General features: G+C 51.4%; 8 protein-coding genes across 8 annotated transcripts; 3 read left to right on the top strand and 5 right to left on the bottom strand.

The window, feature by feature from the left end:
* Window positions 1-1,987: 1,987 nt before the first annotated feature.
* N7498_008703 (uncharacterized protein) lies at window positions 1,988-2,782 on the top strand (the record flags this gene model as incomplete). Its single annotated transcript, XM_058455765.1, has 1 exon — window positions 1,988-2,782. The coding sequence occupies one exon, from the start codon at window positions 1,988-1,990 to the stop codon at window positions 2,780-2,782; it is 795 nt and encodes a 264-aa protein (XP_058305753.1).
* Window positions 2,783-4,338: 1,556 nt separating this feature from the next.
* Window positions 4,339-5,429, bottom strand: N7498_008704 (putative mRNA decapping hydrolase; the record flags this gene model as incomplete). Its single annotated transcript, XM_058455766.1, has 3 exons — window positions 4,339-4,583; window positions 4,636-5,295; window positions 5,348-5,429. 3 exons carry the CDS (start codon window positions 5,427-5,429, stop codon window positions 4,339-4,341), a joined length of 987 nt encoding a protein of 328 aa, XP_058305754.1.
* Window positions 5,430-5,884: 455 nt separating this feature from the next.
* Window positions 5,885-6,508, bottom strand: N7498_008705 (ribonuclease H2 subunit C; the record flags this gene model as incomplete). Its single annotated transcript, XM_058455767.1, has 3 exons — window positions 5,885-5,920; window positions 5,990-6,276; window positions 6,349-6,508. 3 exons carry the CDS (start codon window positions 6,506-6,508, stop codon window positions 5,885-5,887), a joined length of 483 nt encoding a protein of 160 aa, XP_058305755.1.
* Window positions 6,509-6,929: 421 nt separating this feature from the next.
* Window positions 6,930-7,949, bottom strand: rex4 (putative 3'-5' exonuclease; the record flags this gene model as incomplete). Its single annotated transcript, XM_058455768.1, has 2 exons — window positions 6,930-7,539; window positions 7,594-7,949. The coding sequence occupies 2 exons, from the start codon at window positions 7,947-7,949 to the stop codon at window positions 6,930-6,932; spliced, it is 966 nt and encodes a 321-aa protein (XP_058305756.1).
* Window positions 7,950-8,292: 343 nt separating this feature from the next.
* Window positions 8,293-9,676, bottom strand: N7498_008707 (ribosome biogenesis protein NOP53; the record flags this gene model as incomplete). The annotated part of the gene is made up of 3 exons (XM_058455769.1): window positions 8,293-8,512; window positions 8,564-9,490; window positions 9,543-9,676. 3 exons carry the CDS (start codon window positions 9,674-9,676, stop codon window positions 8,293-8,295), a joined length of 1,281 nt encoding a protein of 426 aa, XP_058305757.1.
* A 242-nt stretch (window positions 9,677-9,918) lies between these two features.
* cef1 (putative cell division control protein (Cdc5)) lies at window positions 9,919-12,457 on the top strand (the record flags this gene model as incomplete). Its single annotated transcript, XM_058455770.1, has 3 exons — window positions 9,919-9,974; window positions 10,031-10,064; window positions 10,133-12,457. The coding sequence occupies exons 1-3, from the start codon at window positions 9,949-9,951 to the stop codon at window positions 12,455-12,457; spliced, it is 2,385 nt and encodes a 794-aa protein (XP_058305758.1). The 5' UTR covers window positions 9,919-9,948.
* A 598-nt stretch (window positions 12,458-13,055) lies between these two features.
* On the top strand, window positions 13,056-14,904 carry N7498_008709 (NuA4 histone acetyltransferase complex catalytic subunit ESA1; the record flags this gene model as incomplete). Its single annotated transcript, XM_058455771.1, has 6 exons — window positions 13,056-13,138; window positions 13,231-13,258; window positions 13,317-13,381; window positions 13,438-13,472; window positions 13,528-14,696; window positions 14,746-14,904. The coding sequence occupies 6 exons, from the start codon at window positions 13,056-13,058 to the stop codon at window positions 14,902-14,904; spliced, it is 1,539 nt and encodes a 512-aa protein (XP_058305759.1).
* An 899-nt stretch (window positions 14,905-15,803) lies between these two features.
* Window positions 15,804-19,999, bottom strand: N7498_008710 (uncharacterized protein; the record flags this gene model as incomplete). The annotated part of the gene is made up of 4 exons (XM_058455772.1): window positions 15,804-19,120; window positions 19,180-19,350; window positions 19,406-19,661; window positions 19,718-19,999. 4 exons carry the CDS (start codon window positions 19,997-19,999, stop codon window positions 15,804-15,806), a joined length of 4,026 nt encoding a protein of 1,341 aa, XP_058305760.1.
* Between the last annotated feature and the right edge of the window lie 364 nt (window positions 20,000-20,363).

Here is a 20,363-nt window from a genome sequence, read left to right on the forward strand (position 1 = left end):
ATTACAACAAGCTATCACTGGAAAGCTGGCTCTTATGATCAGCGCCTTTGGCACCCTGGTTGCTACCTTGATCCTCAGCTTTGTTTTATACTGGAAGTTAACGAGTCTTCGCAGACGACTCTGTTGTTATGGGATCAATGACAACCCCAACGACAAAGCAGCACTTGTGTGAGATTGAAATTCATGTGTTGTAATTGTTTATGATCTAAATTGTAAAAATTAATGCATATGTTGACGGTTGCTGTCATCATCAACTAGCTCTCTGTTGAATTGCGTGCCATGATAAACAAAGAGGCAGGCGGTGGTATGACTCTGAAGTAGGCAAATGAGCAATCCTTGAGGCTTATGAATGAAAGGAAAAGTCTTGATGGTAAGAAAGATGATTGCTTCGAGTATGGAGACATTAATCTTGATTAAACACTGAGATACTTGGCAGAATCATTATCCCGGAGCTGTTGGAAGTGAGCCGAGACTACTCTCATCCAGCAGAATCTATGTAAGCGTTTAATTGGTAAATTGTTTAGGGCCAACTTTCTTACCATCAGATAGAAGGGATCAAAGGTCGCATCAACCCCAAAGAGCCTTTTTATGACCCACTGGCCATTGAAGCACGTTGTATAGAAGGATCCCCGGACAGATGGCGCACTGGACCAAAGGTTAATTAGCTTGGCTTGATTTCTAGCATCGTCAACCAGCCTTAACACGTTAGCCTTGCACGAATACGGCTAAGTAGTGTGACGACGTCGGTTACCGACGATCTCCGATCGCCAAGGCGACGTCAAGGGAGAGACTAGTATACGATTATGAGATGTCTGGTTTTTGATTGTCGTCCTTTTTTAACATCGAGTGTATGATAATGCTGAAGCTGTGAGAGCCAAATTTACAATCTACACTAACATTTAGAGTTTTGGAAGGCATTCTAGGAAAAGTTGGGTTGGTTCTTCATTCTTATTTGACTATAAATACTTAGACACATAGGCAAACCAAGCCCCCAGAGTAATGGGGTAGCCCAGCGCAAAAAACACCAGCATTTTATTTAATTTTTCTCTTCTTATTCAATGTGACAGACATGGCAGACATGACAACTAGTAAACTAGTCACCTAACAGGGAAGACCCCAGGACAGCCTGCAATCCCAGGCACCGATATTCATGCATCCCGCACTCTCGAAGCTAGAATTGACCGGATTGAGCGATCATCTTGGATCAAGTATTACGGAAGTTAGGGCAAGAAATTATGCTAAAGCCATGCCGGTTGACCCAATCGGATGTCATTTAGTCTCTTCGGAAAAAGTCAGGTGGCGATCTTTATGAACCAGCAGGACGCGTAATGCGCCATATCATCCGAGGATGCTGTGGCGTTCATAGAACTTGTTGAAGAACAGAAGTTGATTTTTAACGGTTAATTCGGATCTACTTCCGCCAGATGTTGGGGTGGACAGGAATGAACATTGAGCTCGGAGGGGAAGTCGTGACGCAGATCTAAAGCGATGACGTCGGCAACCATAGCAACGCCCCCGTCCCAACACAATGGTGAAACAGCTTCATACTTGAAAAGATCGACTTTTCCAAGCATTGAAATAGGTTGTGCCATACAAATTGTCATTAATTGATGCCAATGAATCTTGCACAATGTCTGATACTACGCTAATTTCCATAGAAGGACATTCTAGAGGCATTCTAGACCGCTCGGGGAAATAAGCTTCATATAACCCAAGGGTCAGCCGGGCTGATGAAAAAGTCAAGCGAAACGGATTGTATGGAAATCGGATCTATCGCTGCATGCGTCTCCTGTGATGAAGGATCTTTGGTATGATGAATTGACTGCTAGGCCAGCAGCAATGAAGACATCACCACGTAGGTACTTTGCAACCTTGGAATTCCAGGTGTTATAAAAATCAGAATTTCCTGGATTTTCTCCCATCTACGACCAAAAACTTATCGTCTTCCAAAGCCCTTCTTGTTGAATAGCGCCCATTCAATAACATCATGCGCTTCGGATCTCAGATTATCTGGCTCTTGGCCGCGGGAGGGGCCCTGACCTCTGCAGCGAGCAGTTCTTCCTCCTCAGCGAGCAGCTCTTCTTCCGCAGCGAGCAGCTCTTCTACTGGCTGCGCTGTTACCTCTTCAGATACTCAGGTTCTGCAGTATACATGGGCAATTTCGATGTTCTTAAATAAATTCTACGCATCGGTTGCACTCAACACAAGCGTTGCCTCGTCAGTCTCGAACAGCACCAGCGCTTCGAAGGTTCTGGCGAACCTCCGAGGCATCGAGCACGCCGACAACTTGACCGTCGAGGCCGTGAGGGAGCTCGGATCTCAGGCTCCCGGCTTCAAAGAGCCATCATGCTCGTACACCTACCCCACGGTCAACAGCATTCAAACATTCGTCCAATATGCGTACCAATTTGAGTCCACTCTCACTGGCGCTTGTATCGGCGTTGCTGGCTACACCAAGTCGCCCGAGGTCGCTTTCCTTCTGGCTCGCCTTGCCGCTCAGCACAGTGCTCAAGCTACCTATATCGGTAGCCGCCTGAACTCCTCCATGTTCATGACCAACTCCTCCTCGTTGGTTTCTGCGTACCCGCCTATGCAGGTTCTCTCGACCACCAGCAACTCGACTGGAAGTCTGGGAAAGTACTTGGGTGGTTGCGTCACTGCTCCTCAGAACCCATGCGGTGCTCTCAAGATCGGTCCTCTGGAGGCCAACATTACCTCCAGTGCGAGCGGCAGCTCTTCCACTCCTATGACCAGCAGCACCGCTTCGGTCCGCCTGCACTAAAAGACTGTCGATAATTTTCTGCCTATACACGGAAGGGAGTTTATCGGTTTTATTATTCCGTTGGAAGCTATAATAATCAGTGTGCTTGGTGATGTTCTGTAATATTTGAAGCTAGTCAGGTATCTATTGATGCTGTGAACTACAATGAAAATCTTCGACTGTGTCACCCATGATGCTCGTAGCGGCACCTTTTAACCTGGAATACTCTCGGGACAAGGGTCTTCCGCGTAAAGAAGAAATATGAAAAAGCAAGAGACAGAGTATTCTCGATTCTGCTAGGCATCAGCTCACGATAAAATCAAAATGTATCTCCAGGTCCTGTATTCAGGCCATTGCCCTCTTCGCTTGTCCCTGATGCCCAGTTATTCCGGGTCCCTAGGTCATCAATTACATCATGACCCTGAAACCAGCTCGGATAGCTGCTAGGAATCAGGTTCTGTTCACTAATTTGCCATTGAGAGTCAGCGCCTTTGGGTAACGAATCAGTGAGTACTCACTAAGCAGGCACTAGACGGTCACTGGTCATACCTCTGTTGTCACTAAGGTATCCAAGATTGGAGCCAAGGTTGTTGTCAACACGAGAAAATGACATAGATCTTGAGCACCGAAAAAGTCGCCTATGCCAATTCTGGTCTTTCATTCTTTCCAGTGGAGATCTCCAAGTGCCGAGATGATGCCAAGATGGGAGACTAGAATTATAAAAGCGTTGGATCTCCACTTTGATTATCGCCTAGTTTCGAAATAGGGTATTTGGGTTAAAGCTGTGTGGCAAGGCTAGGATTTACTATCTACAATAAATTATACGAGATGTTTTGGGAGAGCTCGGTTTGGTACCTTAGGTTGGCCATCGTTGAGTATCAATACTTAAACAAGGACCTTAGTGTCTCAGCACAAAAAGTAACAGCTTTTTTTTAGATATCTCTTCCGTTTACATCAATATAAAAGGAAATTATCGTCCACCTCCGGGGGTTGGTGCTATAATCGGAAGCCAAGCTTTTTATTGTAATCGTCATGATCTTATTTATCAAACTGGGGATGGGGTCCGCGTGTCGAGACTTATGAGCTTGGAGAGTGTTTCTATTGATGACCTCACATTGCATATCATTGGTGTTCGGTTTTTGAACAATGTTGTGGTGGCTTTTAGTTTTGGGAAGAATGAGATAGGGTTTCCGAAGAGGGTTGATTCTCCTGAGGATAATTCTAGGAATGGTGGTGAGGGAAAAGAGCCGACTCCTGTCGTTGATGCTGCAGGAAAGATGCGAGATGCGTCTTGGGCTAGTGTTGCTGCATTTCGTGTGGGTGTAATCATGTTTTTGAGGCACTAAAGGAGCATTGAATGGAGTCTATGGGCTATGCGTTTCGTTGGCTTTGGTTATTTTCGTTCTTCATAGTTTAGAAAATTAATTGGCATGATCACAAAACAACCCCATGTGGCCTTCTCCTGAAATCTAAGCCATTGTAACTTTAGTCTTGAATATTGTTCATTCGTTGGTATCTAGATGTAGCTTGGTTATGCTTTTTCTCCGCCAGCAATTCCAGCATTAAGCCCTCCTGCTTCATTGGCTCCTTGGCTTATTCCCCTGCTTCAACGGCGCAAAGATATCCGTCCACAATTCACTCGCCTCACCGAGATAGTAAGTCAAGCTCACATCCGCCATACTAGCATCCTCATCCCCAGTCATAGTTTCCAGTTGAGAGATCAGGTTCTCCAAGCCAAACGCCTTACCCGTAGCCTGGGTAGCACCAGCCTCCAGCATAACATTGACAACATGAATATGGAAATGATAGTAAGTCGGTTGATCTATCACAGATCCATCAGCAATGCACTTCCAAAAGAGCAAAAAGAAACTTACAATGAACATAGAGCTTGAGCTGATCCTGCTCCAAATCAGGATACATCGACACCGTCGCCTCAAGCACCCGCTGCCGAAGATACCGCAGCCAGGGCACATGCTTCTTCTTCAAATCCCTCAGACTCCAAATATCCCGCCTATGCACTAGAGCCAGCAAATGCAACGAGTTCATAGTCTTCCGGTCCCAGTTCAGATCCGGTAGCATCAAGAATGCGTCTTCGGGGCCGTGCCCATCATCTCTCATAATTACATCCTCCTGCTCGGTCCGGCCTTCCAGGATATTGAATACCCAGTTCAGACGGCCCTCTTCGCGCTTGGTTTGCATGAAGGGTCGCACGTGCTGCGCGTAGATCTCCGGCGTTTCGGTGACCATTCGGAGCTGCTGGTCGGAGAATTTCTTGATGTGTTGTGCTGTACATGGCCAGATGAGGTTGAGCTTGAGGTCTTGTTGGATCTCGGAGGTTTCTGTGCTACCGTTTGAGGATGCGAGATACCACCGGTAGATGTCGTTGTCGCCGAGGTTGTTGACCTTTGTGATGGCTGCGTGGAAGGCTTTGATGATTGCGAGGGATTCTGTAGAGAAGGCAGTGCGCTCGGCGGTTAGGATGCCCTGTTCGTCGTCAATTGTCCCCAGCAGAGTGATTCGCCGGCCATGCTGGTCTGTAGATGGTGGTGAGCTGCCTGATTGCGGGGGTTTGGTCCGTGGGCTTACCTTGCTTCAACAGCTTATTAACTTGGAATTTGGCAATCAGTGCCTCTGTGGCTGCCTTTGTGTTCCTCAATTCTTCTGTCATATTGAACAGCTATTCAATTGTCAAGGTAAAGGAGGAATGCAAAAACGCGTCGTGGGAAATCTATCGTTATCGCTAGTTCGTGGGCGGTCAGAGCTTATCGCGGGGCGTATGGAGATAGTGAATGTGTGCAGGAAACAATGCAGAGAGTTGATCAATTCGTAATCACACTCGAAATAAAGACAATCAACATGCGGTTAGTTGGTTTGTGCTGATTTACCAGAACATGTTTGAGGATGAGGCATCAATAGAATCTATCTTCTCCCATGGAGCTGTACAAGAAAGTCTACTACACTTTGGTACTATTTCTTTTAATTTCAGATTGAATTGACTTGCAATATAAACCTTAGAATTCGACAAATCTGACCCGCCATCCAATATAACGCCACCACAGCCTAGCCACATCTCAATGGGTATATCTGCCACTCAGCACACCATCCAATCAGTCCTCGTCACTCTTAGTTACCATTCGTGCGCGCAGGAGTTCCATGCATCTATAAGACAAGTTAGATCAACGACTCCAAGAGTAATAACCATATATGGGGGTCCATGGATATACATACCGTCTCAGCAAACCGCACCCACTCCTCCACACCCTTAACATATGGGTCATCCGCCGCAGGAAGGATCTCATGACCCCAAACGATCATATCGTCAAATGTACCCTGCGTCTCAAGGATATTAACCGGCTCCTCAAGCTCCGTCACTTCATCTTCTGCCGAAGCATTTTTGACTGGTTGTTGAGATACGCGGTCTGTGAGTGTCGCGACGATGCCTGTGTATCCCTCTGGGATTGTGACGCGACGACCTCGAAGTTTACGGCCGCGGAAGTATGATGATTGGTTATTGTCTAGATTGGCAGAATTGGTAAGCGTTTCCTGGTGTATGAGATAGTTGTCTGTATAGGTAGATACGTGCGTACCTCGCGCGTCTGTCTCGGGCGTCCAGAACCGGTCCGTAGAGTCGATCGGGCCATCGTGGTGGATTCGGCAGGGGAGTATATTCGGGGTGAGTCGCGGAGTGCAGTCCTTCTCTGATTGCGTAACATACTTTGGGCTCTGGAAAGTGTACATGTCTGGCATTGTGTTTAATCGCAGGATGAAACGGGGCTCTGCGCGCGTGTAGGTCGGAGGCCTCCGCCCGGATGCGAGGCTATTGTTGACCTTGGACAGTAACAATTTTCTGAAATGGGTCTATGGTATCGATTGCGGGTTCAGTCGGCAGCTGCAATGCTGGGTGTGCTGATTTGAGGTTGGTGGTGAATTCTGGCGGTGTCCAAGTCGCGGCGCGTCGCGTAGCCGCGTTAAGTGGGAGCGGGCGGCCATGAACTACATCGTCGGTGAAATTTGCTATTTCCCTAACATTTACTGAATTATAGTTGTTTCGATGTATCAAAGTAAAATCTATCTCAATTGAATGCAAATTTGGGGTATACAAAGCAGCTCTCTACAATAGATACAGTTCTTTGCCTCGTCTCAAGAAAATGCCTCCGCTCGTGGACGATCATTTCTTGCCAGACTTCTTCTTCTTCTTCTTATTCTTTTTCTTCGGAGCATCTCCCGTTTCTTTAGGTTCGGGGGCATTCCTGATCGGCCACTTCTTCAGGTGCTCACGCTCAAAGGAATCTTTCTCACGTCGATACAGAGCCATCGTCGCCCGCGCATCTTCCACACTGGAATGTGCGCCTTCCTGAATCTTAAGCCCGAGGAAGTGCTCAGCAAGCACCTTCAGTCGCGGTGAGCCGCCGCCGGCAATCTTCCTATATTCCGGGTGTTTGCTGGTGTCTCTGATGTCCCGTTTGGGGTGACCGAGAAGTAAAGCGTCGAGATCATTGCTCACGGCGTGACCGACGAGAATGCGGCCGTCCATAATTTCGGCAACTTCTTTCTGGGCTTGTTCGAGAGTTCGTGCCTCCACCATGTGCTTGGGGGCAATGCCGCTGACGTGCGTCCTCCAGTCTGTCACCATTTCTTTGGGCCGCACGTATGAATCGTAGACTTGGTCGCCATTGAAGTTGACGATACTGACTCGGGCAAGTACCGAGTCGTTGTCTGGGTTTGGTCCGACGCCTACCATCTCGCAATCCATGGCAACGTATTTCCCTATCTCGGCACTGTTATCATGTTAGCAAAGTGACCGATGAACTGCCAGGGTGTAAGACACTTACGTCGGAGAGCGACCCTCATTAACTTTTCCATTGCGCGATCCTGTCTCGGTTTGCGCAGAGACTCCGGCGCTGGATTTCCTCCGTAAAGCAGACTTGGTCAAGTCTGTGTTGGCGGTTTTCGCCACAATTTGAGCTCCGTCAGACATCCTCTTCCGTCTATATGGTGTCTCTGTATCTCTTGTCTTCGTATGTTCCTTCTCGGGCTTTTGTTTCTTCACTTTTCCATGTCCAGGGTCGTGGTCCGAGGCTTTGCGTTTCCTCGCCTGTGACAAGGTCGAGGTCGAGGTCGAGGAGCTTCCTTTTTTGAGTGTGGCCTGTAGTTTCTTCCAGTTACTGGAAAGCCCGTTCGTATCCATTCCGAATGTGTTAATCTCTGCAAAAATTAAGACATTGTTGGAGGTGAGTGACCTGGAAGCGTTGCCTATGAACTTTTTTTGACGGCAAAAAAAAGTACCATCGATCGGTCTACACCGCCTTCCAGGAGTGGCAATATCAAAGACGCTACGAGAGTAAAAACACTTAAATCTACTCTTAACGTTACGATCCATGACTCGGTCAAGTCAAGTCATTTCAAAACTTAATGGTTAATCCTTCTTTGAGCTAGATAATTATGGAACAGTCCGAATGCCTTTGACCGCGATGTATGTTCATGTCCAAAAACCCATGCACGCCATTTTTGAGTAACAAGCAGAAATGAAATCAATAGAGGCCAGGAACTTGGAAGTCCTTCGACATCCACTTCTCCGTGATCTTTCTCTTAGCCTTCTTAGCCTGGCTCACGGGCATACGAGACTCGAGTCTGCCCTGGACAATCAGCGTTCGGAACCGATCGTCCAACAGGTTGCCTTCCGGCTTCAAGAGACGGAGAGAATCCTGTAGTTCATCGGGAAGCACCAGCTCCAATGGCTTCTGCGGGGCACTGCAAACATAATTAGCAGAAGTATATATAATCGAGAGCACCCAAACTTACGCAAGCTTGCCCCCCAAAGGCTTTCGTCGCAGCTTCGTCTCATCTCCCTCGTCCGAATCGTCGGCATCGGAATCATTTTCAGGCTGATCGGCATGCTCAGCAAGTTCTTGAACCTTCTCCATCTGTGCTTCTTTCTTTGCCTTCTGAGCTTCCCACCTCGCCTGCCTCTCGGCTTCCTTGCGCCGCTTAATCTTGTTGCGCTGGGTCTTGGTCTTTCTTTCGGGTCGCTTCTTGTTCAACCACTCGGGCTTCTCGTATTCACTTTCGAAGCCCTCCCATGCACTCTCGTCATCCGACTTGACTTCGCCATCGTCACCCTGGGCAGCTTCTATTAGGCGCTGCTTCTCCTGCTCTTTCAATTCTTCGTCAAGGCGCTTCTTCTCGGCCTCGACGGCCTCCCGACCATACTCCTGGATAAGGCGATCCCATTCTTCGAATTGAGGGTTGTAGCTGGCTCCGCCCTGGGGCACTCGTACCGAGGGGATGGGCTTTCCGTTGGCGGCAAGAGAGATCGGTGCATGTTTCAAGGTCTCGGGGGCGACCTTGGCCTTCGGTTTCGGCAAGAAGTCGAAACGGGGGTCTTCGACGGCGACTGAGTTGTCGCCTTCATCCGCCCAGGGGTCGTAAATTTCATTGCTGCCCTTCTTGGTGATGTCTGCATCTCTCGCCGCTTGCTTCAAGCGCTGCAATTCCTTGTTGCTGACCCAGTCCTTCTTGTGCTTCTTGGTCTTTGGCTCAATAACGCCGTCGGTGACGTTGGAGCTGACACGCTTGCGAGAGTCAAGAGCGGGGATTGCAGATCGTTGAGCAATAATTTCGTCAGCCTTGAGCGACTTGTGTTTCTTTGCGACGGTTTTCCGAACGTCTTCCGATCCAGTAGTATCGAATGTGAACAGCTCCTCAGATGGCTTCTCAGCAACAACACCACTAGTCTGAGGTCAGCGATAGTCCAAAATTTAGATATAGACAGTAAACGGACCCTTTGATCTCTTCGTCCTTCAGGAGACGGAGACCCTCCTGCACTTCAGTGACATCGACATTCTTGCGCCAGGCCTTCTTGCCTTTGCGAGAAGGCTGCTTGAATTGTTGGGGGGCTTCCAGCTTGGACGACATGGTTGGCGGTCTTATCTTTTTTTTTTTTTTTTGCAGAAACCGAAAACCAAAACCAAAAAATCTGGATGCGCTTACTAACGCGGGGGCGGCCAGGGCGGGCGGTGAAGGCACGTCGGACTTGGCGAAGTCGCTTTTCTTCCAGCTTCGACAACCACCCGTTGCGCGTCAACTTGTACCCCGGGATTCTCATTTATCTTCTCCCCGGTGGCGGAGTTGCGGTCCATTTACTACACTTCGCGATATTGACGGGGCGCTGAGTCCGATTGCGCGCCATGCCTGTCGTCAAAGGAGGTGTCTGGTGAGACCTCCCGTTACTTTTCATCTTCCATGTAATCGCTGCTAACATGTCTTCAGGACCAATATCGAGGATGAGGTGCTTCGTGCAGCTGTATGTTATCTACTAGGCCCCCAAAACACGTCTCCTGATGGATTGCGCAAACACTGACTCGATAACAGGTATCCAAGTATGGTCTCAACCAGTGGGCTCGAGTGTCCTCTCTTCTCGCTCGTAAGACGCCGAAGCAGTGTAAAGCACGATGGATCGAATGGCTAGACCCCGGTATTCGCAAGGTCGAGTGGTCGCGGGAGGAGGATGAGAAGCTGTTGCACCTGGCAAAGCTGATGCCCACGCAATGGCGAACGATTGCCCCCATCGTCGGACGTACTGCGACACAATGTCTTGAGCGTTACCAGAAGCTCTTGGATGAGGCGGAGGCTCGTGAGAATGATGAGCTTGGATTGGGAGGACCGGAGGGTGGAGAGTCGGCCGCACCTAGTGCCGACGACGTCCGCCGCCTGCGCCCTGGCGAGCTGGATCCCGATCCCGAATCGAAGCCAGCGCGTCCTGACACGATTGATCTCGACGAAGATGAGAAGGAGATGCTCAGTGAAGCGCGTGCGCGTCTCGCCAATACACAGGGTAAAAAGGCGAAGCGAAAGGCACGAGAGCGCCAACTGGAGGAATCGCGTCGGCTGGCTGTTCTGCAAAAGCGCCGCGAATTGAAGCATGCCGGTATCAACGTCAAGGTCGTCACTCGGAAGCCGGGTCAGATGGATTACAACGCAGACATTCCATTCGAGAAGCCAGCCGCCCCCGGATTCTACGATACGACTGAGGAACAAACCCTGAATGAACGCCAGCGGGAAATGTTTGATCCCCGCAAGCAGCAGCTGGCCAACAAGCGAAAGGGTGATCAAGACGAAGATGCCGAGCGCAAGAAGCGCAAAGGTGACAAAAACAGCAACTCGGAAGCTTTCGCTGCTGCTGCACGAGCAGGCCAAATGCAGAAGATCCGTGAAGCGGAGCAGAGCAGCAAGCGTAGAGGCTTGAATCTGCCCGCACCTCAAGTTAGTGAAAGTGAAATGGAGGATATTATCAAAATGGGTATGGCTGGAGACAAGGCCAGCCGAATGAGTGGTGATGAAGAAGCCACTCGTGGACTTATTGGAAAATATGGGGCCATTGTCGGAGGAACACCCATTCGGACACCACGCGCAGCACCCGAGGAGGATCACATCGCCAACGAAATCAAAAACATCCGGGCTTTGACAGAGACACAATCCTCACTGCTTGGAGGCGAGAACACTCCTCTCCATGAGGGCGGTTCGTCGACCGGCTTTGATGGCATTGCTCCTCGTCGGCAAGATATTGTTACACCTAATCCCATGGCCACACCATTCCGACAGGCCAACGGTGTAGGTGCAACTCCCCTGCATAGCGGTGCTGGGCCCGGTGCCACCCCGCTGCGCACACCACGAGACCACTTCGCTCTTAACCGGGATGGTGAGGGTGGCCAGCTTATTGGTAGCACACCTCGGGATATCAAGATGCATGAGAACTTCATGCGTCAGTCAATCCGCAGCAAGCTTTCTGCCCTTCCTAAGCCGAAGGAGTCCGAGTGGGAACTGGAAGAGCTTCCCTCCGAAAATGCCGAACCTGTCGCAGCCGTCGAGTTGAGCGAGGAAGATGCAGCGGAGCGGGATCGCAGAGACGAAGAAGCCCGCAAGAAGGCCGCAGAGGCTGAGTTCAGGCGCCAGTCGCAGGCATATCAACGTGGTCTTCCTCGGCCTGCTGTTCTCGATCTCGATGCATTGATTGAACGTGCAGCCCACGTTACTGACCCGGTTGAGGGTCTCATTGCCAGAGAAGCCGCGATCCTCATCGCCCATGATTCCCGAAAACACCCCGTGCCCGGCGCAAAGGTCGAAGGGAAGGCCCCTAAACTGGGCCACTTGGATGATGGATTTATGGACGCAGCCCGAGCTGCCATTGCAGCCGAGATTGCATCAACAGAAGCACAGCAGCAACAAGCAGAGTGGCAAGAGAAATTCGATGATGTCTGGTCATCGACTCGCGCCAAGGCTCTTCCAGGCCTGAACAACTATGCCGACGAGGAAGAAGACGCCTTCCAAGAAGAGCAGCGCATGATCGGAGCCTTCGACAACGTACAAGCATCCTTGCTCGCCACCGCCGAAAAGGGCAACAAGCTCGAGAAAAAGCTCGCATTGCACTACGGCGGATATCAAAACCGCGCCAAGACACTGCGTTCCAAGATCCTGGAGGCTAGTGCCGCCCTGCTCAAGTCCCAGGACGATCTGGACTCTTTCCGGACTCTCCAGATATCTGAAGAGGCTGTTGTTTCCCGACGACTGGAGAAATTGCGAGAGGATGTGTCGTTTGTGATGCGGCGCGAGCGCGAGGCACAGGAATTGTATAAGAGCAGGAAAGACGAGCTGGATGAGCTGGTTGCCGGCACGGCTACGGTCAATGGGTGGCATTGAGTTGGGTATATGGACTCGCTTTTTGATCTTTCAGTCATGACCCATTGCACCTCATTTTTGTACCATTACTAGGACGGTTTACATTTTCGTGGATAATGCGAATGCATTGGAGTTGCTGAAGTATTGATATTTGCTTCAATCTTTGGATCAGTATTTTTTCTAAAATTGCTTGGATTCCTTTTGCGCCCATTTAGACCCACAGGTATGAAATATGTCACCGTAGGTAATCCATCCAGAAGTGTGAAGCCCTCAGACGACGTGGATGTATATCTTCAATTGACGCTCTAAGGCTGAGGTCTTTTCCAGTCGTCAACATCCCACGCAATCCATCAGCGTTATCAGATGGCAATAAAGCAGAAAATAGATTTATTTTTCTTGTAGTGACCAAACAATGTCACCCTACTATTACTTGCCATCCATTGAACGTTTCTGATCTTACCGTTGCAGGATCCGGAAGCTTACATAACACGGCGCGATCACCGTGGCACCTCGTTCCGCCTGCACCACCAACCTCTCTTCATCGCACATCGCATCCAGTTCATCGAATTTCATCTAATCAGTGTGTTTGGGTGCCCGCGTCATCGCATAGCCGGTCACGATGGGCGTCCGAGATTCTCACGGCGAAGCGGCGGGGACTCCTGACCCCGTCGAGAAAGGGTTCGCCACTCTGAATACCATCAGGTGAGTTTGAATCCCGGGATGAACGGGGATTAAGTATCACCAGAGTCTCAGAGTCCATTTTGATCGGTCGCATATACTGACTGGGACGATAGAATCGGTGTGAAGGCCATGGTGCAGAAGGTCGGTGTCGCGCAGAGTCTGAACTATCACGTGATATCATTACTGACTGCGGCTTTAGGATGGAGAATTGCGCAAGGCGGAGATTCTGTCGATTCGGCAGCGCAAGGATGGCCCTTCGTTCTAGTATGTTGGATTTGAGTGGTAAAATGTTGTTCATTATGCTAACACGTACCCCAAAGCGTGCATTATGTCGACTTCAACAAGCGTCTTGATGGTGAGTCTTGCAGCATACTTTTCAACATGGCTCAAATTCTAATCAATGTCACTAGAATGGATCAATTCTTCTCGCATTGACCTTTCCAAAGCGGTTGAATGGCCGCAGCCCGAGAAGCCAGACAAGAAAAAGTCTACTACCAACAATAAGGCACCTAGCAAGAATATTCCCAAGAACGCTCGACCTGGCAGCCGCGATGTGTCGGGGACTCCTGATGCACTGGGTGGTAAGAATTTGAACGTCGGCAAGGCACCGCGGCCATCCAAGGCCGGTGGTAAAGAGAACCGCACCGTCGATACGCCAGGCGACACTTCACTTTTCGGGTCCGAGGCGGTATCAACCGTTGGAACACCCAAGGCAGACTCAGAAGATGTTGATATGGCAGATGCTGCCGCAGAAGCCACACTGAAAGAAGATGGGGTCAAAACCACATCTGGCGAGGTGATCACCCGCGAAGAGGAGATCGAGCGCCTACGGACAAGCGGCAGTATGACTCAAAACCCAACAGAAATCCACCGCGTACGAAACTTGAGCCGTCTCCAAATGGGCAAATTCGAAATTGAGCCGTGGTACTTCTCCCCATACCCGGACGAATTCTCCGACGTGGACATAGTTTACATCGACGAGTTCTGCCTCAGCTACTTCGACAACCAGCGTGCCTTCGAGCGCCACCGCGCAAAGTGCACTCTGGTCCACCCCCCAGGAAACGAAATTTACCGCGACGAGAACATTTCATTCTTCGAAGTCGACGGGCGTCGCCAGCGCACCTGGTGCCGTAACCTATGCCTTCTCAGCAAGCTCTTCCTTGATCACAAAACTCTCTATTACGATGTCGACCCCTTCCTCTTCTACTGCATGTGCACACGTGACGAAACCGGCTGCCATCTCGTCGGCTACTTTTCCAAGGAAAAGGACTGCGCCGAAGGCTACAACCTGGCTTGCATCCTGACGCTGCCGCAATACCAGCGCCGCGGATTTGGTCGTTTGCTCATGGCGTTCAGCTACGAACTCAGCAAGCGCGAGGGCAAGCTCGGATCTCCCGAGAAACCGCTCTCCGATCTGGGTCTTATGGGTTACCGCCAGTACTGGCGGGAGACGCTCGTTGAGTTGTTGATGGAGCCGGGCCGTGAGACGATAAGTGAGAATGAACTCGCGGTTCTCACTTCCATGACTGAGAAGGATGTTCATGAGACTTTGGTTGTTTTTAACATGCTCCGATATCACGTAAGTCTTATTTCATTTGATACCGGTTTCGTGGCTAACACATGAACAGAAAGGAAACTGGGTTATTGTCCTCACTGACTATGTAGTCGGGGAGCATAAAAAGCGTCTTGAAAAAGAGAAAGTCAAGGGTGCGCGCAAGATCGATCCCGCTGCTCTCCAGTGGAAACCACCTGTTTTCACTGCCTCTAGCCGGACGTGGAACTGGTAAGGAGAACGCTCTTTATATGTTCTTCGAGGCCCTCGGGGGTGCGGTTTACTCTGCTTTTTTGCTGGTGCTGGAATGAACGTCCGATAATGAGGCGCATATGACCAGAGGAGTTTTTCCTGCGGTATCTTTCTAATGGTGTTTGGGGAATACGGAACCATGGTGTTTTGGTTGATCTGGGTTTTACTTTGATACCTCTTTTCTTCTTGTATATCAACTCACCTGCAATGCATTCTAAACGTTAATTACTACTTGTCTACACTATATACATTCAAATATTACAAGAACGGATGAACCTGCCTTGCCCATGAAATGCGGATGATATGTCTATTCATGGACCAAAGCTAGTCAAGGTACAATCTACGATCTACAATTAAGAACAAGATTAAGATTCAACGACTGGTATGAATTGGGAGACTGCATGATACAAGGCGGATCGGATTGAATAGGGCAAGGGCCAGGCCAGCTCGAAACAGAGCAATCAGCGAGGCTGACAGTTTCAGGCGTGAGGAATGAAAGGTTGAGAATTTCCAAAAAACGGGACCCTGGAACAGAATGTCCACGATGCTTTTCACAGGCGTCCCTGTTCCCTGCCTTTCGTAACCGGGAACCTGCAGCCCACGCAGCCGGCGGGCACAGAAAAATGGAAAAGAAAAAGTACATAACATGAAGGAAGCATGTTGCATGTTGCGGAGGTGACGGTGAGGATGAGGGTGAGGTGGGTTTCTCCTGTCCGTCTGCCGTTGTGGCTTGGGGATGAGGGAAATGGCCACAGGAGGGTGGAAGGGGGATTTGAATGTGGATGGGCGGCTAATCAATTAGATCAGTTAAGAACTAACATGAGAATGCTCGATGCCTTCTCTGCCTTTGAGAATACCGAAAGGAGAGGCAAGATAGACCTCTTAATGAGAGCCCTGGCGTGGACCCCATGATGCAGTCCGGGACTGGTTGTGCCGCGGCGAGGATGAAACGGCCGTGCCTTGCTGAGACGCAGATGGCTTCTTCACTCCCTCCTTGCCCCCAGTGGCCTCACGGGGCTTGGTTACCTTGCGAGCTTTGAAGTTGGGCGAGCTTCGGTGCCGCGGATTCGAGTTCGGATTCGAACTCGAATTAGGACCGCCAGCCTTTTTGGGAAGGGTGATTGTCTTCGCGGCGAGTGCGCCGGGCAGGCGGATCAAGGCCCGGATGTTACCGGCGTGATCCTTATCGCTGATGCCGACCCAGAATGGCTCAACACTGTGGACCTGCATCGTCTTCAGGTTCTTTGCGCGGAGCCGAGACTGCGAGGGCGCTGGTGCAGCGCGCCATGCGGCTGGAGGTGCCATGTTCGGGACACGGACACCTGGGAGCGATCCTGGTTCACGGTCCTCGAAAATATCATCCTGCTCTTCCACTTGTCGGACGGCAAGGTCGCCGTCTCCAGATGGATAACCTTGCTCGATGCTAGGCAAAGACACGGGAACTGCCGCAACGGGCAATTGGACATCGAGAGGTTCCTTTGTCGCAGAGGCAACGGCCAAAGCGCTTTTCTTCTCGACAGGGGTCTTCTTGCCAAACAGTCCATTGATCTTTTCCTGCCAGGACATCACAGTCGAGGCCGGCCCTGGGGCTCGTGGGGTTGCCGCTGCCATGGATGCAAACGTGGGGGGTATATCTGGCGTGGCTTGCGCAGCGTGAGCAGCTTGAGCGGCTTGAGCGGCTTGCGCAGCCAGAACCTTAGGCGGGAGCTTGACCACAGGTTTGGGGTTGGGAAGGTGAACCAATGGCCGACTCGAGCCGCCGAAATAGACAGGATGACTTGAGATTTCCTCCGGAGGCGGAGGAGATGGGCTTCGTTGGTAATCACTGATTGTCTTCTCAATTGGCCGTTTCGCTTGCTCAGTAACATGCGGGAAGAATCGTGAGCTGCGTGCAGGCACACTGACTAGAGGACGGGCGTGAGTATCGGAGAATGCCGGCAGACCATCCACGGGTGCATCAAGACCGGTCAACGGATGGGAAGGAGAGCCATTCTTGTTTACGACTCCTTGTGAGACCCCGACGACATGACGTTGACCAGCATCGTTCTCGGGCCGCACTTGAGACCAGGTCTCGTTGAAAGCGACAGGCGGGCCGGACGATCGAGAATCACGGCTGGCATTGAAATCATTGCGGTATTTCTCCGCCTCCTCTTGTTCTCGCTGGGCTGTGAGTTTGTGGAAGTTGTTCCACGCGCCCAAACCACCTGGGGTACGAGAATCTTGTTGCCATTGAGATTGTTGTGAGCTCGGAGGCCCAATCGGACCAGGACGGCCAATAGGACTCAAAGGATCATAAGATGCATTCCGGGTTTCGGGCGAAGGCAGCGGGGAGATTGACGCTGCCTCCGGTGGGCCTGAAAGAGCCGGAGGGGGCATGATGGGTTGATCGAGACCCAGCTGGCCCCGTAGAGGCATTTCTCGGGACGGGAAGCCGCCGAGGCTCTGATCGAAAATACCGTTACCCAGTGTTCGATCGCTGATCAAAGGCTTCCATGGGTTCTTGACCGACGGTGAAGTCGTTGCTAGGTTAGGATTGGTTGACCACGGAGCATATGACGAGCCTGAAACGTTCAGATTTCCACGCCACTGTGCACCATGTTCATCAGTCTTCGAACTTTGCGGGCTCCCCTGGGTTTGCTGGTCCATGTTGCCCGAAGCAACTGATTCGCGTTTCGACTCGCGGTGAGGGGAAGGACCACGGCGCATACGAGGCGATGTTTTCTCCGCGTGCGGTTTCTCAGCTGCGCGGTCCCTCTCGTTTGCTGCAACAAGCTTCTTCACACTATCAGGGTGATGAACCTTCATCATGCCATATTGCTTAGGTTCTCCAGTGGGTTCGGGAACAGGAGGCTTCGGAGGAGAGCAAATCGTGACTGGAGCTGGCGCGGACGGGACCTGGGTCTTGCGACTTTCAATGCTGTTTTTGCGCTGTTTGTCTGGTGCTGGGCCCAAGGCCGCGAGCTTCTGGCGAATTCGCTCGTCCCTCTCTGCCTTCTCTTTCTCTTCTTGCTGCAGGCGACGTTGCCTAGCCTCAAGTCGCTTCTCCTTCATGATACGCTCCTGCACAACAAGAGGATCCTCCTCAGGCACTTCTGGTACAGCTGCCGGTGCATGTTGCTGCTCAACTAGCGGGACTCGGTCCAGATGCGCAGGTGGGTGTGCACCCCACCCTGGTGTAGCATGCTGTTGCGATGGAGACATTTCATGTGCATGGCCTGGCTCGCGAGACATTAATGCCGGATCGACCATGCCATTTACCTGAGAGCCCCGTCGGCCTTCATACCTTGGAGGCACATCTGCTCGACCGAAAGACATCCGACGATCAAATCCTCCGCTTCCTCCACTGACATTAGATGACGCACGGTGACGGTTCCAGCCCATGCCGCCATCTTGATGGCTTGACCGTTGAGTCTGGAATGCCGCAGAAGGTTCGGCCGGCCCATTCGCATCATGACCAGGTCGTTGCAACACAGCAGGAGCTCGAGGGCCTTGGTCTTGTCGATACGATGGCCTTCTATGTTCTGCTACAGGCTCGTACCGACCAGACCGAGAGTTGTACAGCTCACGTGGCGCATTCGGTGCGGTTTCTCGCCAAGTGCGATTGAAGTCATCCGCGGCAATCTCTTGCGGAGGCAATGGGGCATAACGAGCATCGTCTCGGTGAGGGTGGTGGACGGGGGGACGTGACTGGGGGATATTTGCAGGAGGATTCACAGGTGACACTCTCTCGACCGGAGGTAGCGTAGCCCAGGGAGACTTGCTTGGAGGTGCCGGACTTGTAGAGCCTGACGTAACTCTGTCATTTGCTCCTTTGGACGAAATGCTCGCCGCCTTCGCCTGCCGCTCCGCATTAGCTCCAAGCCTCAGTACCGTTGGGTTTGGCCCAACGGATGTAGTTGGCTTCGGGGCAACCATTTTTGAAACATCTCGCACTGCAGTCGGCTCTAGCATTGGTGCCTCCCTCGGTTCATGTTGATGTACCTCTGGTGGTGGTTGCGGTTCATTGTGGGTGAGAGTGACCTTGGTGCCGTCCGTCCACTCAATTGTCTCCGGAGCCCAGTCGTCTTCATCATCATCAATATCGGCCCATTTTGCCTCGGATCCAACACCGTCTTCTTGGATTCGAGATGTCATGTGAATTCCATATTGCAGTTTCAACTCCTCGTCCGTCAAGTGCTTCGGCGGTGTCGGTTGGACGGCTATATCAGAATCCACAGGTCAGCTCTAGTACTATAGCTCCCATTACAGCGATACATACGCCGGTTCTTATTCCAGACTTGATTCGGATCCGGTCCTGATCCACCAGACTTCGCGCCTCCTGGGCCAGATTTTGACAAGCCATCCCGCATGGCAGCCGTGGACTTCGGAACTAAGCGCGGCCGCGCAGTAGGCTGCGGAGTACCCAAGGGGGTTGTGGGAATTGATGGAGCTAACTTTGAGGTCAGAATCACGCCCAAGAGAGTAACCATCAAACAAAACAATACCTTTCTCAGGCGCCTTGGGCGGTGCCGTCGTCCCGGGTGCTTTTGGCACTGAGAACTTCGCAAAAGAAACCGGTTTAAAAGATGCCGGCTTCTTCGCCGACCCAGTGCGGGTGTGATGGCGACCATCCGTCCGACTAGCATCCGACTCCGAACCACCTTGTGAGGCCGTATCGTCGCCGCCGTCTGATACGGAAGCTAATCCGTTCAGTTCAAGGGCTCTCGAAGCGACCAACCCGGCGCTCTGCTTTGGAGAATCCTGCAATCAGTTCAGCCATTCCGTTGTCCAATACCTCGGCGACAAGAAACCCCTACCATCGAAAAGCTTCCGGCATCCTTGTCACCCAACTTGTCGGCGGAAGGGGGTAGTGTATCTCTCGTCTTGGGGTGTTGGTCGGACGTTATTTGCGCAGTGAAAGTCGTTGCGATATGTCTGGTCTCCCCCGCGTCCCCTTCGGCAGTTTGTTTGTCGTTGGTGCTCGCAGGAACGTCGGAAGGCGAAGGCTCGCCGCCCGACAGGGTCTGATCTACCACATCGCGGCTGCTCTGCTCTGCCATAACAATGCTCGAGCCTGAAGGAACCAAAAAAGGCGACATTTGTCAGAACAGCGCTTCAAAATACCCAGAGGGGATAGAGAGGCGGAATGCGAATGAGCGGCCGCTCAAGCTGGCATAGTTAGAGACAGGGCCAGCGTACCTGTTGTCAGATTCCAGTAGTCGCCACGGTAGAACTGCTCGTTTGACTGGTTGCACCCTGGAAAATCGGGATTCCACAACCAGGAGGGTGGAGGTTGGGCGGCCAACTCTCAGGAGCTGCGACGGTGACAACGTTCGCGGAGGTAGAGAACGGGCCTCGGAAGACGCGTGAGGAAGTCCACGGGCCCAGGAAACCCCGGGATAGGGAGGAGAGGATCGAAAAAGAGGGTAGGGTTGGGTGTAGTGATGGGTGGGAGGGTTGGCT

This window comes from Penicillium cinerascens (assembly GCF_028974065.1).
Source record: "Penicillium cinerascens strain IBT 15544 chromosome Unknown scaffold_4_segment0_segment0, whole genome shotgun sequence".
In the NCBI taxonomy this organism is placed as follows: domain Eukaryota; kingdom Fungi; phylum Ascomycota; class Eurotiomycetes; order Eurotiales; family Aspergillaceae; genus Penicillium; species Penicillium cinerascens.